A 16,680-nucleotide genomic window follows, 5' to 3' on the forward strand; every position below is an offset into this window, starting at 1 on the left:
CTATATTCTTGCGTTTTTCACGCAACACGCACCCATTGACTTCAATGGGTGCGTGAAAACAACGCATGCCACACTGACGGTCCTGCGTTGCATGAGCGAAAATCACGCAAGAGCTGTCAAAAGGATGAATGTAAACAGAAAAGCACCACGTGCTTTTCTGGTTACAAACATCCAAACGGAGTGTCAAATTAGAGATGAGCGCACCGAACTTCACCGGGTTCGGCCGAACTCGTTTTAACCGAACCCGGCAAAAAATGTTCGGGTACGCGACGTCAGGAGACAGTCACTGCCCACGGTGCTGAAAGACTTAAACTGTTTCAGCACCATGGACAGTGACTTTCGATCACAATATACATATACGTGTAAAAAAAAAAAGAAGTTCTGACTTACCGATAACTCCCGGCTTCTTCCTCCAGTCCGACCTCCCGGGATGACAATTCAGGCCAAGTGACAGCTGCAGCCAATCACAGGCCAAGCACAGGCTGCAGCCAATCACAGGCTGCAGCGGTCTCATGGCCTGCCGCGTCATCCTGGGAGGTGGGGCCGGATGACAAGAGAGGGACGCGTCACCAAGGCAACGGCCGGGAGACCGGACTGGAGGAAGCAGGAAGTTCATGGTAAGTGTGAACGTCTTTTTTTATTCACAGGTTGGTGTAGATTGTGATCGGCATTCACTGTCGAGGGTGCTGAAAGAGTTACTGCCGATCAGTTAGCTCTTTCAGCACCTTGGACAGTGACGGGCGTCGACTACCTCATCTCTATGATGGCGGCTGCGCGAAAATCACGCAGCCGCGCATCATACACGGATGACACACGGAGCTGTCAATTGCCTTTTGCGCACGCAAAACGCAGCGTTTTTTTGCGTGCGCAAAACGCACACGCTCGTGTAAATGAGGCCTAAAACTGGCCCTGTCTGCACCCAGTACATGACCCCCTGACTGACTATGTGCTATACCAGGCTTACACCTCAGGAACCTGAAGGCACAGCATGTCTGAATCCTTAACCCACGCCTGACAATAAGTCCAGAGCCAATGTTACACCCATTATATAAGAAAAGATGAAAAGCCAATACTTGTATAATGGAACATAGGCAGGTATGTAATAGTAGAGGGAACACAGGAACAGGAATGGTGAGGTAGAAGTGGTGACGCAGGATTAGTAAGAGTTGGGCTGCAATAGGTGTCATGAAATTGTAAGTCAGGTCTAGAAATAATAATATAGAAGTAGTAGCAGCAATGCAAGAATAGGAGGTGCTGGAGGAAAGGGAATAATAGAAATGATTCAGAAATTGTACTAATACAGGACTAGTAAAAAGCAGCGGATTACAACCATCTAAAAGCGATCTATCTAATGTCATGGCTATCTCTATCTAATGTCATGTCATGTCTCTCTATCTCCGCTGTGTATGATGATAATAAGGCATTGTGGGCCCAGTAAACACATCTATGGAGTGGGTGTGGCTGATGGTAGGGGCGTGTCCACAGTGGAGGGCGGGGCACACCACATCTATGGCCGCCTCCCTGCATCTCTTCAGTCTTCCACACTTGCTGTGCCCGTCACACGGACTTCACACCACGCTGAGGCAGCTTATCGGCGGCACCTGCTGGAAGGTAGGACGTTGTCTGCCCCGTGTAGCGCCCCCGGGCCTGGTAGTGCGGGCTGCAGCTTTCTGGAGTTGGCGCGTCATCTGTACTAGGGGACAGGAAGAGGCGAGTGTAGTGGCTGCTGCCCTGATCCCTGGCCGTGTGGACTTTTTATAGCAACGGGAGCGGGGAAAGTGACACGTGTGAAGATTATATATATATATATTAGGAGAAGAATGGCATGTCCACTGATGCCTGTGTATTGGGGGGAAAAGTGGCAAATGTCCTAATACGATTGGCTCACGCACTGGTGCCTGTGTGTTGAGGGCAGCCTGCCACCTGCCTGTGTGTAGAGGAGGGCAGCCTGCCACCTGCACTGATGCCTGTGTGTTGAGGAGGGCAGTACTGTCTGTATTAGGAGTATCAGTGGTACTTGTCTTTATTCCTGTATATCAGTTGTCAAACTCTGCATAGTCTAATGTGTTTATTCTCATCAGTCACACCCGTCCTGCACCAGACCACAATGGGGCTCACAATCTTTTGTGGTTTCACCCAGAGATATTGGGGTTCAGTTGTGTGGATTTCTTTTATTATGTATTTTCTGCATAGTCTGACATCACATAGCATTTTATTTATGGGAAAGTCCAGACTTTTGTCGTTCTCCAATCATAATTGGGACGAATCTCATGATGGACTTGGTTTCTTCCCCGTTGTCACAACAGGAAGACAAAGTGTTAATTCTCCTGACAATGGGCAGCCTGTTAGTTTGGGTGGAGATGTCAGTGGGTAGCAGTGAATGGTATTGAATATTGTGTTCTGGGCTTACAATCTACACTTATGTTTTGTTTATAGGGGGAGCTGTTGGTTGGGTCATCAGGCTGAACAATGGGCACTTTACTAAGCAGGGCTGATTACCTTCCTCTGCCTTCAATTCATATAGTGGTCGGAGGCTAAACGTCCTATTCAGCTATTTTATATATAGGCAAAGCACATATTTGATCACATATCCAACAATTAGTAATTTTTAACAAATTTATATATTATTCTCCTTAGGTTGGATCCAATTTGAATAGGTTTAAACCAGGAACAGCCAAGGTTCTCCACCGTAGGATGTCCTCACAAGCCTCAAAAGATCACCCAGAAGGGCAGAAGCCCCCACTTTTAGTGGATGATCACACTGTGGCTACAGTTAGAGATTCCAAAATATTACTACTTTTGAGGGGTCTTCCTGGGAGTGGTAAGTCCACCCTAGCAAAAGATATTGAACAAAAATACAAGGTCACCTCTCGTCTGATCTCTGCTGACCTATATGACATCAAGCCGGTGGTGAGGGGCTCCAGTGGAGGAGATTACACTAAACTTGATATGGAGTTAACAACTTGCTTTGAAAAACGTGAAGCTAGTTTGGTCATCCTTGATGACACCCACCATGATCGGGAACGACTTGATAAGCTTTTTGATATGGCCAACACATATAATTTTGCTGTAGTTATCCTGGAACCTAAGACACCATGGAGACACGACTGCGCCCAGTTAAAAGACCGAAACCATTGGAAGCTATCCTTGGAGGAGCTGAAGAACCTGAAGCCCACACTGGAGAAGGACCTCCTTCCTCTGTACTTTGGATGGTTCCTTGCAAAGCGGGATGAGGATTTCCTGAGAAAGACCAGCCATGAATTCCTGGAGCAGCTGGCTAACCTCAAAGCCTTTAAGAAGAGGCTTCAAGCATGTATGTGATACTGTTGTACTTTTTTTGTTTGTTTTGTTTCTTCTGATTTAACAAAGTTAGGCTCTGTTCACATCTGCGTTGTGGTCCCGCTCTGACGTTCCGTCTGAGCTTTCCGTCAGAGCTTTCCGTTAGAACTGGACCCTGAACGGACACAAATGGAAACCAGAGGTTTCAGTTTCCATCACCATTGAAAGTGTAGTCGAATACGCTAAGGCTTCCGGCAAAACGACGGATCTGGTGTACAAAAGTGACAAACGGAAACCATGGGCACTGGATCCGTCACCATTGAAATCAATGGAGATGGAAACGGAAACCTCTGGTTTCCATTTGTGTCCCTTCAGGGTCCCGTTCTGATGGGAAGCTCTGAAGGAATGTCAGAACGGGACCCCAACGCAGATGTGAACAGAGCCTTACATAGAATGCAGCAATTGTGTAATTATTTAGATTGACATTCAATGAAGTTTAGACAGCTTTGAAATATCTATGAATGGGCTTTTGGGTGAAGTTGTGGCCAAACCATCCTGCAAAAATAGACAGCTGGAATAATATTGTTCTCCTCTTTTTAGTCCTGTGACCACAGGCCAAACTTTGAGAGTCCATACAGAACAAAGTCCCCATTTCTTATTTCAAGTTGTATTTTATTTGCTGAAAATATTATAATGTACATAGTTTCCCAAGTTGGAAACCGTCACAAGTCTATCGATAACTTAAAAAATGTAAAATAAAATTCAATCTGAACAGTGAGGCGAAATAACTGCCGTCCTTGAGTAATGGCTGGACTAGAAGGGGAATGTTACACATATCATAAAATTATGACAAAGTGGTGATCTGAGATGAGAAAAAAAAGGGTCGTCCTTTTTTTTTTTTTTTTATTCTCTGAAACAGTGCCACTCTTGCTCCTAGGCTGTGTCTGGTATGACGGCCCAGCTCCATTTAAGTGAATACTGCAATAGCAGAAACAGGCCATTTGTCAAGTGTGGCGCGGTTTCTGAAAAATAAGGCAGACCCTTTTTTTGTAATCACCGAATACCCACTTAAAGGAATAATTCAATAAACAGATCAGTATGGGTCCCATTCTCCTTCTCAATAGAGAAATGGTTATGTGTGGCTCACTCTTCATTGGAGAATGGGAGTTATGGAAACTTTTCAGTGCCCTCACAGAGAATGGTAATGTTTTTACCTTGTTGCCCTTAAAAATCTTTCAAGTGGTTCTACGTTCGGCTCATTTTTGAAGTGCACCTCCTTGTTTTCCTCCTATGTGTCCTCTACAAGGAATATAGCAGCATTGCTCTATTATGAAGGTGCAGGCATTACAGAACAAGATGTTTCCATTGCAGACCAGTGAGTTTGCTTTAGGTGGTAGCTCCTGGAAGTGTAGGAGACGGGATCCTTTTAGTATATGTCCTTATTTTCCATACTTTTCTTCCTCAGATGGCTACGAAGACAAACAAAAATTGGATCTGCTGAAATATTTTGCCAAATCTCCCAACATTCTACATTGCACGGCAAAGTTCACTGATTATGGGAAGGTTTTGGGGTCAGAAGAATATGCACACCAAGAGGTGAGTTATGTTTTACAATAAGTAACCACAAATTACATATCCTAATCTTGAACGGTCAAAGCTTTAAGCTAGCCATATACGTTGGATCAAAGTTGTCGGAACTCGCTGATTTTAGTTGGGAATTGTCGTCAATCTTATGTGTATGGGTGGACTCCTGAAAGTAGATTTGTGTGGGGGTTATTGGACATGCTAGATTTCAATTAAGAGGTGTCTGGCAGTGGTTTATTTTCCTTCTGCCCAAACTAATGCTAGGCCAAGCATGAATGTTTATAGAGAGGTTGGAAAAGATAGCCAAGTGCTATCTTGTGTGTATGACCAGCTTAACAGGAACCTGTCTGAAAGTGTATGTGTAAATGAAAGAGTCCCTGTCCCCGAACTTTTTCCTACGATGTATGTTAATGAACAGATGAGTCCGCTGGTGTTTTTTTTTTTTTAGCTTGAAATGAGTCTGGCGTTCACCTGACCGGCACAATTAACCCCCTCCCGCCTGCCTACGCACTGATAATCTCAGCGTACCATCCAGCGCATGAGCAGAATCGTGTCTGGCTTCACAACGCCCCTCTGGCTTTACTGTGGGATACGTGTTGGGAGGTGAGGTCACGATTCTGCGTATCCACCTGTTACAGCATGTGTCACCAGCATTGCCACATTTCATTTCCATAGCGGGCAAATTACACAGGTACATTGACGATTTTACAAAAAGAATAAAGCCTGGTATACTGTTTACAGCAACTACTACTAAAAGCTACTGCTGTTTTAAGCCTGGTATACTGTTTACAGCAACTACTACTAAAAGCTACTGCTGTTTTATGGGGTAAATGTTTGTAACAGGTTCCCTTTAAAACCTTTCCACTCTGCATTGTTTTCTGGTTCATTTTTTTTTTGAACATGTCCAGGAGTATCTGGTATTGGACTCTACTAAGTCTATTGTCTCCTTCACATTCTATTTACAGGCTGTGAAGAAGGGTTACTCCAAGGGTTACACCCTCCACATCTCCGCTTTGTTCGCCACCCCCAGAACATTCGGTGCACAAGTAGAACTCACAGCAGATCAGTTGCTGCTATGGCCCCTAGATGCTGAGAAAGAAGTGATGCCCACGGATACCTTACCCAGGGGCAGTCGTGCCCATGTCACTCTGGGCACCGCAACTGAGGTGCAGGATGTTCAAACGGGTATTGACCTTCTGGAGTTTGTAAAATTGAAGCAATCAGGGAAAGCATTGGAGAGCTTGGGAGAGTTGGCCGGATCAGTCGCTGGTAACGTCTCTTACTATGAAAATGGTATGTGGATGCTAAACCTGTCCAGAAAGATAGAAGTGAAGTCCATTTTTTCAGGTTACTATGGGAAACCTGGTGTCAATGTGCCTTTAAGGAGCAGCAAAAAGGGTATTTTTAGCCAATGTCAAATCATGTGAGTGGTGACAACAATATAGTTGAACCTGACCAACATCAAACTTTTTAAAGTTTTCGAAAGGGCCCTTTTTTTATTTTTTTTTAATATAGATCCTGCATCCTATGCAAATGAAAGGATGGCACTATAATAGTGTTTTTGCACTTGCTTTCTCATATAGTACTTAAAGCCTAACTCCACTTCAAGTACTGCTTACATATAGGTTAAATAGTATTAAATACCTTTACATAGAATTACATAGATGCAGCATTGGTATTTCTCTGCTTGAAGTTCCCCCTTAGAGTATTTTATAGTAGATGTTACTTACGACTTCCTGTCTGGGTGACCAACTATTTCTGACCTGTAGTAGTCACAGGAAGTTCTATGTGCTATATAATACCCAGCTTCGCCATGCTACATAAGCTTGTTTTAGGCCCTTACCATACAGCCAGAAGGATAAAGCACAATGAATCCGGCAGTTTCAGGATGAAAAACAGCCAGATTAAGGGAGAATGTGTGGGAATAGGAAATATTGTAAGCTTTGTGCTATCTGTACTAAGAGGGTGGCTTGGAAGAGACACATTGTAGCAAATAGAAATGGGCTTTAAATCTTGTACGTTTGTCTGAAACATGGTTAAAAATGGCTACATAGAGCTTATTAGATAGTAATACTTAGCAATTCCACAACATTGATGAAACCTATAAAATGTTCGAGGCTGTACTTCAATGAGTAGCCAAATAAAATGATACAGGTCCCTCCCAATGACATCAAATCTATCCAAAATCGTATATTTCCAAGATGGGTAGATGCAGATATGTAGAATAGTTCACACTTCTAGCTGTCTTTGCTTATCTTTAATGCTTATGTTAAGAAAAAATTGTTCTACTTGATCGTTTGAAATGCCTTGTATGTCAGGCAAAGATAAGAACGTAAGGGGGAAATCCAGTGAAAATGATCTTCTGCTTACACCGTAGAGAGGCTTAAATGGGTCTGAAAAGCAAAGGGCCGTTTAGTTGGTTCTGAGTAGTGCCATAGGGGTTTAAAAAGGCCTGTCCACTCTCCTAACATCTATTTTAGTAAACACTTGTATTCCCCCGTTTTATTAGCACTTAGTATTGTGCCATTCCTCAGTTTGTCCTCCTGGAAATGTGTGAAAAAATTAACAGGGCTTTCCCATTCCTCTTGTCAATAGGGCGTGTCCTTAAACAGTCTGACACTCATTATTGATTGGACAGTGTGGCGCTAGGTAGGGACACGCCTCATTGATAATATTAATGGTAACATCCAGTTGGTGGTTTATTCAGGAGGAATAACAGAGGAACAACACAGAGTTCTAAGAAAAAATGTTCAAGAATTGTTATTTCATGGGGAATACAAGTATTTCCTAAAACGGTAATGTCAGGAGAGGTGACGGCTCCTCTTTAAATGGTCTCTGGAGCGACTTTATGCTGGTAACCAGAGGTAGGACAGGATTAGGCACGAATGTAATATCACATCAACCTGATATACCAGAAGATCGTTTTCCCTGAATTTTCCATTTAACAAAATTAAAATGATCCTTTATAAATGACCTGGCTCTCTTATTATATTCCTTCATGTGCATCACTTCTTATAAGGTAAATAACATTTGATTGCTGATCGATCGTCACCTTTCTCTACCATAGGAATTGACATGTAACTTAAAAAGACCTACTTGTGGAATGGGGTGACAATTGTAGTGAAACACTTTTTCCGGTAGATCTAATGCTGATCATACACATTAGGTCGATCTAATATCGGTGGGGGCAGCCCATCTGCCCCCCGATATCTACTGTCAGGGTGGTGGAAACAAGGCTGGAGCATACAGGATTGTAACATGCACAATCGTTTCCCTGTGAGATTGGCAGCCACGCTCCCTATGGCAAAATACATTCACACTCAGCAATTTCCCGTAGGGGAGACCTTTATTGGGTAAACCGCTATCCAAAACACCACTGGTACTGCAGATCAGCTCTATTTGGGTGAATGAAGCTGACCTGCAATACCAGACACAGCCCATGGACAAAAGTGGCGCTGTTATAATCCTGGACAACCCCTTTAGGCATCACCCCATCCCCAGTCAAACCTACCTTCCCTCAGTCGTGATGCCTGAGGGCAGAATATTGGGCTAAATGTAAACATTGGTGAGTTAGAGCACTACATATTGTCAATTCAGTAACTTATGGGGGTTGTCGAGGTTTAAATAACTGAGTTAAGGTAATGTAGTAGTAAAGCCCATCCGAATGAAGTATAATTTGTTCTGAATTCAGATAGTAACTATAACTAACTAAAAGGTTGGGTTTGGGTGAACCTGTCAACTAGGGTCAGACGAGGCAGCAATTTTAAGGGCTGTACTGTGTATTAACTAACTTGATCATAACCAATGATGGAATTAAAACTATGCCTCGTATTCATGAGGATTGCCTTAATGGGTTCTGCCACAAAACATACCCCATTAAATAAGGGCATCTAGAAGATTAGCAAGTACCAAAAGTTTAGAATGTGAGATGCAAATTAACGTGCTCAAGCCCATGTGGCCAACCAGATGTTGGGTCATTCCTGCTTCATAGTCCCATTCATTTCTTTATCGACGCTCCTTAAGCTAATAAGATATATCTGATTCGGGGTGAGATGTAGGCCCCCCGCTGAATAATTCTTCACTAAATATTTATTCAATTCATTTTGTTTTAGTTCATGCAGCATTTTGTTTGTTCAGTAACTCTCAGAACTACACAACTTTCTAAACTGAAGTTAAATACTTAAGATTTAGTAAACTGTATTAATCCCTTAAAATCACCATTCGTTTGCGGTGGGCAGAGGTCATGCAAACTTGTTCACGTCGATCATGTTAAACTATGCAAGACCTTCTGCATTGACAACGTATTTTGTTAGGCTGCCAGCCTAGTAAAAAAAAATGCCACAATTGGACACTTTAATGGTCGCTCCATACCCTTCCTCGTCTAGGGAAGCGATAGGTGGCTGTACGTACATGATCATCATAAGGCAGAGGTTTGCATTGCCTTCTGTAGGCAAAACCTATACCTGGTTCCCACATCAGCCCAAAAAAAAAGCAATTTTTGCTTTAATTAGTATTTATTTTATTTTTTTGGTGTTGTGCTCTGCTACTTATTTATTACAAGTATTCCTTTACTTTCCTTTAGTACGTTGAGCTTCTAAGGTAAGGCCAACCCTAGACTTTTTGTAGAGCTACTGGTTGATTTTAACTATTGAGTGACAGCTGCAGTCCAAATTAATACATTGTGTTGCATGCAATCTTGGAATGCAGCTGTCACTCAATAGTTAAAAATCAATCCGTAGCTCTACAAAGAGTGTAGGGTTAGCCCTGGCCTAGATGGTAAACCAAATGCAATGTCCTAATTTGTGTGCTTTTAGAAACACCGCAATGCAGCATATTATTACATAGATTGTCAATCTAAAATATTCCAATTTGCATACAACTGTTTCGGGCTTATTAGCCATCATCAGTGCAAGATATGGAAACCATGGCTCTCGGAGTAGGATTTGGAGAGTACCCTTATATGTCAGCAACCACTAGTTCCGGAGAATTCATTATTGGATGGAGGTGTGGGATGTAAATGCTTTGAAAGTAGGGTTTGTTGGGTGCTGCAGAACCAAGTCCTACTCACCTTAATCTTATATGTTAACTTGGTATGGCTATATTTATAATGTACTTATTTCATGCACACAGTTGGGCCGCCAAAATTGTATGCAGATGTGGAGTGAATGAAAATGCATGCTTTTAGGGCAATAGCAGATGATTGAGACCGGATACATGTATTCCTCATCGATATCATTGGTGCCTTGTTAATGACCTGACGTCGCTCCAAAACTGGTAGCCATCTACTGGTCATAAAATACAGCTATACATTAAATAAACCTATTTTTATTATTCACAAGACATTGTTGGAATTTCCTATTGCTAATAGACTTGACTCAATTCTTTATACCCTTGTGAATTTTTTTCTTCAGCTTATTGTTTAGTTATTGTCTTAAGACTGTTAAATAACCTGTTAATTCTAATGTATTTGACAGAAAAAAAAATTTGAAATAATTAAATGTCTTCTAAATATTACCAAGTTGTTTAATAAAAAAAGAAAAAGTTATTTGCTGTGTGAATTGCTGTGTAACGCTTTGTCAAATAACTAATGGTGTGTATGTACACAAGGACATATAAAAACAAAATAGGCATCAACTTTACTACGATCACGGAGGGGTAAATCATATACAGCCGGTATATCTACACAAAAAAAAAAAAGCCTCGGATATTTGTTTAATCTTCCATCTCAACGTGAAAGAGCGAGGGTGGAGCATTAAGAGGGAGGGAGAAATCTGCTTCGCAGGGAACACCCACTGAGCTCTGAACTTGCAGCTCCACAAGAAGCCTATTAGAGAAAGTTGCTCATGTGGCAAATGTATGTAGCTGGTATGATGCTGCAGGTGCGATTGCGAGGTGGTGGTGAGTTGCCATGGTGGCTGTAACAAAAGCCCCCAGGTCTGCCATGGTTATATGCCTATTAGAGAAAGCAGCTCTTGAAAAAATAGAAGAATCAATGTAGAAATCCACCAACAGATGCTAGAAAAATATTTATTCCATGACTAATGTGCACATACGTTCAAGGGGGTCATCAAGTCTACATTACAATTTAAGATGCAAAACTGGCACTCAGGGACAGAATTGACATTATAGATGTTTTTTATAGCAGTGAAGCGATTTGCACGCATCCCTGAACAATCATCTACACAATTTCTATTTATGATTAGACTGATATGTAATGTTCCATTCATAGACAAGCGTTTGAGTCAGTGGAAAGTGCGTATTTCTATGTAGCGGTGGTTGTAGGCAGGAGCTGTGGCAGATTATGCAGCTGCCTACGAATGTTTCAACATGTTATCACTTCGCTGTTAGAAAAATAAATCCTCTTTATCTGACGGCATGACATTGAGTATAAATTTCAAGGTAACTGAAGACGTAACTTTCCTATTAAAGTTTTTTTTTTTTTACAAGAACTTCTCCAGATTGGTCACACGTATACCAAAATCAAGATTCCATAAATTGTAGATCGGTGGATGGTGAGAAACCGCAATCACTCAAAGGTTTAATACGTCTTAAAGAATAGATGCAGTTTGGAGACAAGATTGTTGGGCGGATAAGTCGCACAATTTAGAAATAACACGTAAAAAAAACGCAGGAGGTTATTTCTCAGGACCATGATGGAATCCAGAGACCCTGGATCAAAGTGTTTGACTTTGAGGCTGCGCTGCAATACCATACACAACACTTGGACAAGAGTGGTGCTGTTCTGGGAAAAAGCAACCTTATAGACCTTTCCCCCCCCCCCCGGTATCTACTATTCATTTTATATAGAACTAAAATCTAACTTTTATTCAATAATATATATATATAAAGATTTTAATTGTATATAAAATAAACCGTAGGAATCTGGGAAAAGGGGCTATTTTTGTTGCCTTTGGCAATGCGGTGTCAGTGGTTTATAATTCCTGCTCGCCAGTTACCTGGGTCCACCGATGGAACTAGTATACATCTGAAAATCTTCCCCTTATACCTGGTGGACTCCTGACATCTGACATGCAGCTTCCAGTCATAGGTATGAGTGGCCTTCGAAAGTGGTAATCTCTAGCGGCAACCTAATGTACAATAATAACATGGTGGGTAGAGTTAAATTATACAGTAGGAATCTTAACATTTGAAAGAGTTTGTATTAAGCGTGTCAGAGGGATAGTCCGGTATTAGGGAAAAAAACAACTTTATTTTCTAAAAACAACACCACATGTTTCAATAGGCTGTGCCTCGTATTGCAGTTCATCTGTAGTACCAGACACTGCCCATTGACAAAAGTGGTGATGATCCTGGGGGAAAAACAGACAACTTAAAAGAACACATGGCCACTTTTTCCTGGAAACCGCGCCACACTTGTCCATTGAAGTGAATGAGTCTGAACTGCAATACCACACACAACCTATGGATGGGGTGGCACTGTTTTTAGACAAAAGTAGTCATTTATCAAATCCAGTTAAACCACACTGCATATTAAGCAGGCGGGCTGTACTTTCTGCACAGTTCCATAAATGTATGTAATGGGGACGACGAGGACCTCACGATGCAGGTGTGCTTTTGTGGTGCTGAAAGGTTGCATTGGTAAGCAGGGGACTTACAAAAGTCCCCTCCCCCCCCAGGTCTGCCATGATTATATGCCTATTAGACCCTGTGAAGGTAAACAATTTCTTAAAAAAAATAAATGTTCAAAGCATTTAAAAACACAAAAAATATACATATTGCATAGCTGCAATTATGACATACAATAAAATGTACGTTATTTATATCAGTTATGGAAATAAAAAAAAATTCAGAACAGTATGTATATATATATATATATATATATATATATATATATATATATATAGTAGATAAATTATAGGTCAAACGCAATGCTTGATGTAATGTCCCTCTATTCAAGTCAATGGGAACTTTTCTATAAAGAAAACTTTGCCAACTAAGGATTCCACATGTGACCCACCTACAGTCGGTGCCGTCGTGTCACACTTCTCTCTGAGGAAACTAAACTAAAGCCAAGACAAAAATAGAGGAGCAGGTGTGCAAGACTGGAGCGGAAACTACGGAGCGCGTCAGCAGCAAGCAACTGTTTACAGGACGTTTACTGCAGATTGCTTTCCTGTAGTCTTTGTAGCCATTCATGGTTATGAAATAATGAATTAAGTGGAACTCTAACCATCACCGTACATATTCCCTGCGCAAATTTTTTTTCTTCATTCAAGTCACCTTATGGAGGTGAAATAGGAGATACCATTTCCCAAGTAGTGCATGGGCAGATAAAGATGTCACATACAGCCAAGCCACAATGTGTAATAGTGTTGTCTGCAAGTGCACAAGCCCTGTAAAGAAGTCACTTTATGCAGTGGAGCAGCTAGGTTTTCCAGCACCCGGGGCAAAGATTCAATTTGGCGCCCCCCCCCCCCCAAACATTTGTACATTTTACAAGCAATATAGTTCTATACACAACACCAGAACCAAGCTCAGTACATAAATAGAGCTCCAGTACCAAGCTATGTACGTATATACAGCACTAGCACAAATACAGCTCACTTTAGTGCAACCCCTGACGTATAGGTTTGCACTAAATTGTTTCCAGCTCCCAGCATGGCCCGAACAATGGTAAGGATATGCTGGGACTTGCGGTTTCACAAAAAATAAATAAATAAATATATATATATATGTCCAAAAAAGAGAACGTGAAGCAGCACTCAAATAAAGTGAATTTATTCATCCAACATGGAACCACAACGTTTCACCTCCTCTATGAAGGCATTTTCAAGTAGTGTGTGTTAGGAATACATACGTATATATAAGGGGTACAACCCAAAACAATCAGTGCAATCAATCAGTATACAACAATACAATAAAAGGATTTTTTGTCATCATACAATGATATAAAGTGACTAGTGACATAAGTATCAATGGTGCAAAAGATAATACATGATATAACCAGGGGCGTAACTAGGAAAGACTGGGCCCCATAGCAAACTTTTGACTGGGCCCCCCCTTCCCTGGGAGTCACACAACCCCCCCCCCTTGTAGATAGTGCCTTTTATTTACAGCCCCCCCTGTAGATAACGCCACACAGTCCCCCCCTGTAGATAAGGCCATACAGCCCCCTTTGTAGATATCTACAGAGGGGGACTGTGTGGCGTTATCTACAGAGGGGACTGTGTGGCGTTATCTACAGGGGGGACTGTGTGGCGTTATCTACAGGGGGGGCTGTGTGGCGTTATCTACAGGGGGGGCTGTGTGGCGTTATCTACAGGGGGGACTGTGTGGCGTTATCTACAGGGGGGACTGTGTGGCGTTATCTACAGGGGGGGGCTGTGTGGCGTTATCTACAGGGGGGGCTGTGTGGCGTTATCTACAGGGGGGCTGTGTGGCGTTATCTACAGGGGGGACTGTGCGGCGTTATCTACAGGGGGGGGCTGTGCGGCGTTATCTACAGGGGGGGCTGTGCGGCGTTATCTACAGGGGGGACTGTGCGGCGTTATCTACAGGGGGGACTGTGCGGCGTTATCTACAGGGGGGACTGTGTGGCGTTATCTACAGGGGGGACTGTGTGGCGTTATCTACAGGGGGGACTGTGTGGCGTTATCTACAGGGGGGGCTGTGTGGCGTTATCTACAGGGGGGCTGTGTGGCGTTATCTACAGGGGGGCTGTGTGGCGTTATCTACAGGGGGGCTGTGTGGCGTTATCTACAGGGGGGCTGTGTGGCGTTATCTACAGGGGGGGCTGTGCGGCGTTATCTACAGGGGGGGGCTGTGCGGCGTTATCTACAGGGGGGGCTGTGTGGCGTTATCTACAGGGGGGGCTGTGTGGCGTTATCTACAGGGGGGGCTGTGTGGCGTTATCTACAGGGGGGGCTGTGTGGCGTTATCTACAGGGGGGACTGTGTGGCGTTCTCTACAGAGGGGGCTGTATGGCGCTAATGCCATACAGCCCCCACTGTAGAGAACGCCATACAGCCCCCCTGTAGAGAACACCATACAGCCCCCCCTGCAGGGAACGCCATACAGCCCCCCTGTAGATAACGCCATACAGCGCCCCCCTGCAGGTAACGCCATACAGCGCCCCCCCTGCAGGGAACGCCATACAGCGCCCCCCCCCCTGCAGGGAAAGCCATACAGCGTTCCCCCCCCCCCCCCCCCAAAAAAATGCGACCTACAGTGTTGTTGTGTCCTACAAATAACATGCATCCCCTATCCACAGGATAGGGGATACATGTGTGATCGCTGGCAGCGATAGGGAGAACGGGGGACTGAAAGTCCCCTAAAGTTCTCCATGACTAACCTCTGACTTCCGGCGTCTGTGTCGGCAGCTCAAAAAAAATGAAAGGAGCGCTGGTCACGCATGCGCACAAGCGCGACTGGCGCTCCATTCATTTCTACGGAGAAGTCGAGGTTTGTGATGGAGAACTTCAGGGGACTTTCAGTCCCCCGTTCTCCCTATCAATGCCAGCGATCACACATGTATCCCCTGCCCTGTGGATAGGGGATACATGTCTTTTGTTTAATGGCAGAGCGGGGAGATACCTCCCTGCTCTGCCGTAGTGATCAGTGGCGTCCCGCTGTAGCAGCTATAGCAGCTGCTAGCGGAGCCTGCGGCCATGGTGGGGGCCTGTGCCGGCGGGCGACACTGGCCCCCTCATGCCGCGGGCCCCGTAGCAGCCGCTACTGCTGCTACGGCGGTAGTTACGCTTTCCATAAAGTGTAATATCCTCGTGTTACAAAAAGTGTTAAAAAGTTAATTAAATATAAGCAATGTAATTATTAAAAACATCAACAGCTGGCACTCACCAATCTAGAAAGAGAGGAATCATTGTAGCTGGACTCATATGTCTTCTACATCCTCCATTAACAGCATGTAGGATCTTAGACTGAGCATGCCTCTAACTAACCCACCAATTGGGTCAAAATGCACATGTGATCATGTCGTCAAGGGAACAAGGAAGCAACATCAGACGACACAGCATGAGTCATCCGTCATAATGGACGTGACTGTGTATATACGTCACTGCCCATTCGGGTGTGAAGACGCCATCTTTAAGAAGGGAAGGCAATAAGGTAAATGTTCCCTTATGGATATGAGGGTTACAGTGCGTGTCTAGGGACAGACTGTTCTTTTGATCTGTACCTACACAAGCTATCTACATAAACGTTTTTCGCTATATTGGCGAATTGACCGTTAATATCCCTAGGTGTGATGAGGGACTAAGCAATAAAAACGGAGCGTATTTTCGCTTTTAAACTTGATTGTAATCTCGAATCCCATTTACCTTATTGCCTTCCCTTCTTAAAGATGGCGTCTTCACACCCGAATGGGCAGTGACGTGTATATACACAGTCACGTCCATTATGATGGATGACTCCTGCTGTGTCGTCTGATGTTGCTTCCTTGTTCCCTTGACGACATGATCACATGTGCATTTTGACCCAATTGGTGGGTTAGTTAGAGGCATGCTCAGTTTAAGACTCTACATGCTGTTAATGGAGGATGTAGAATACATATGAGTCCAGCTACAATGATTCCTCTCTTTCTAGATTGGTGAGTGCCAGCTGTTGATGTTTTTAATAATTACATTGATTATATTTAATTAACTTTTTAACACTTTTTGTAACACGAGGATATTACACTTTATGAAAAGCAATATGTTATATCATGTTTTATCTTTTGCACCATTGATACTTATGTCACTAGTCACTTTATATCATTGTATGATGACAAAAAATCCTTTTATTGTATTGTTGTATACTGATTGATTGCACTGATTGTTTTGGGTTGTACCCCTTATATAT

General features: G+C 43.2%; 1 protein-coding gene and 1 long non-coding RNA gene across 3 annotated transcripts; one reads left to right on the plus strand and one right to left on the minus strand.

Annotated features, from left to right (window-relative positions):
• The first annotated feature begins 1,492 nt into the window (after window positions 1-1,492).
• CNP (2'',3''-cyclic nucleotide 3'' phosphodiesterase) lies at window positions 1,493-10,201 on the plus strand. The gene is made up of 4 exons (XM_075846453.1): window positions 1,493-1,611; window positions 2,638-3,313; window positions 4,745-4,875; window positions 5,829-10,201. Exons 1-4 carry the CDS (start codon window positions 1,510-1,512, stop codon window positions 6,288-6,290), a joined length of 1,371 nt encoding a protein of 456 aa, XP_075702568.1. The 5' UTR covers window positions 1,493-1,509; the 3' UTR covers window positions 6,291-10,201.
• Window positions 4,152-16,287, minus strand: LOC142666422 (uncharacterized). 2 transcript variants are annotated; one of them, XR_012851681.1, is made up of 3 exons: window positions 16,161-16,287; window positions 11,820-11,951; window positions 4,152-4,748 (listed from the first exon to the last, which is right to left on the minus strand). It is a non-coding gene; the product is annotated as an uncharacterized LOC142666422 (long non-coding RNA). The 2 variants fall into 2 exon arrangements; XR_012851680.1 differs by lacking the exon at window positions 16,161-16,287 and adding an exon at window positions 15,682-15,879.
• Window positions 16,288-16,680: the final 393 nt, after the last annotated feature.

The sequence above is a fragment of the Rhinoderma darwinii genome, chromosome 13 (genome assembly GCF_050947455.1).
Source record: "Rhinoderma darwinii isolate aRhiDar2 chromosome 13, aRhiDar2.hap1, whole genome shotgun sequence".
Taxonomy (NCBI): Eukaryota; Metazoa; Chordata; class Amphibia; order Anura; family Rhinodermatidae; genus Rhinoderma; species Rhinoderma darwinii.

Bases quoted from the DNA above. Each gene is read 5' to 3' on its own strand.
- CNP (XM_075846453.1), top strand. From the start codon at position 1,510: ATGGCCGCCTCCCTGCATCTCTTCAGTCTTCCACACTTGCTGTGCCCG. The intron at 1,612-2,637 runs GTAGGACGTTGT...TATTCTCCTTAG, and splicing joins TCGGCGGCACCTGCTGGAAG to GTTGGATCCAATTTGAATAG. The intron at 4,876-5,828 runs GTGAGTTATGTT...TTCTATTTACAG, and splicing joins AAGAATATGCACACCAAGAG to GCTGTGAAGAAGGGTTACTC.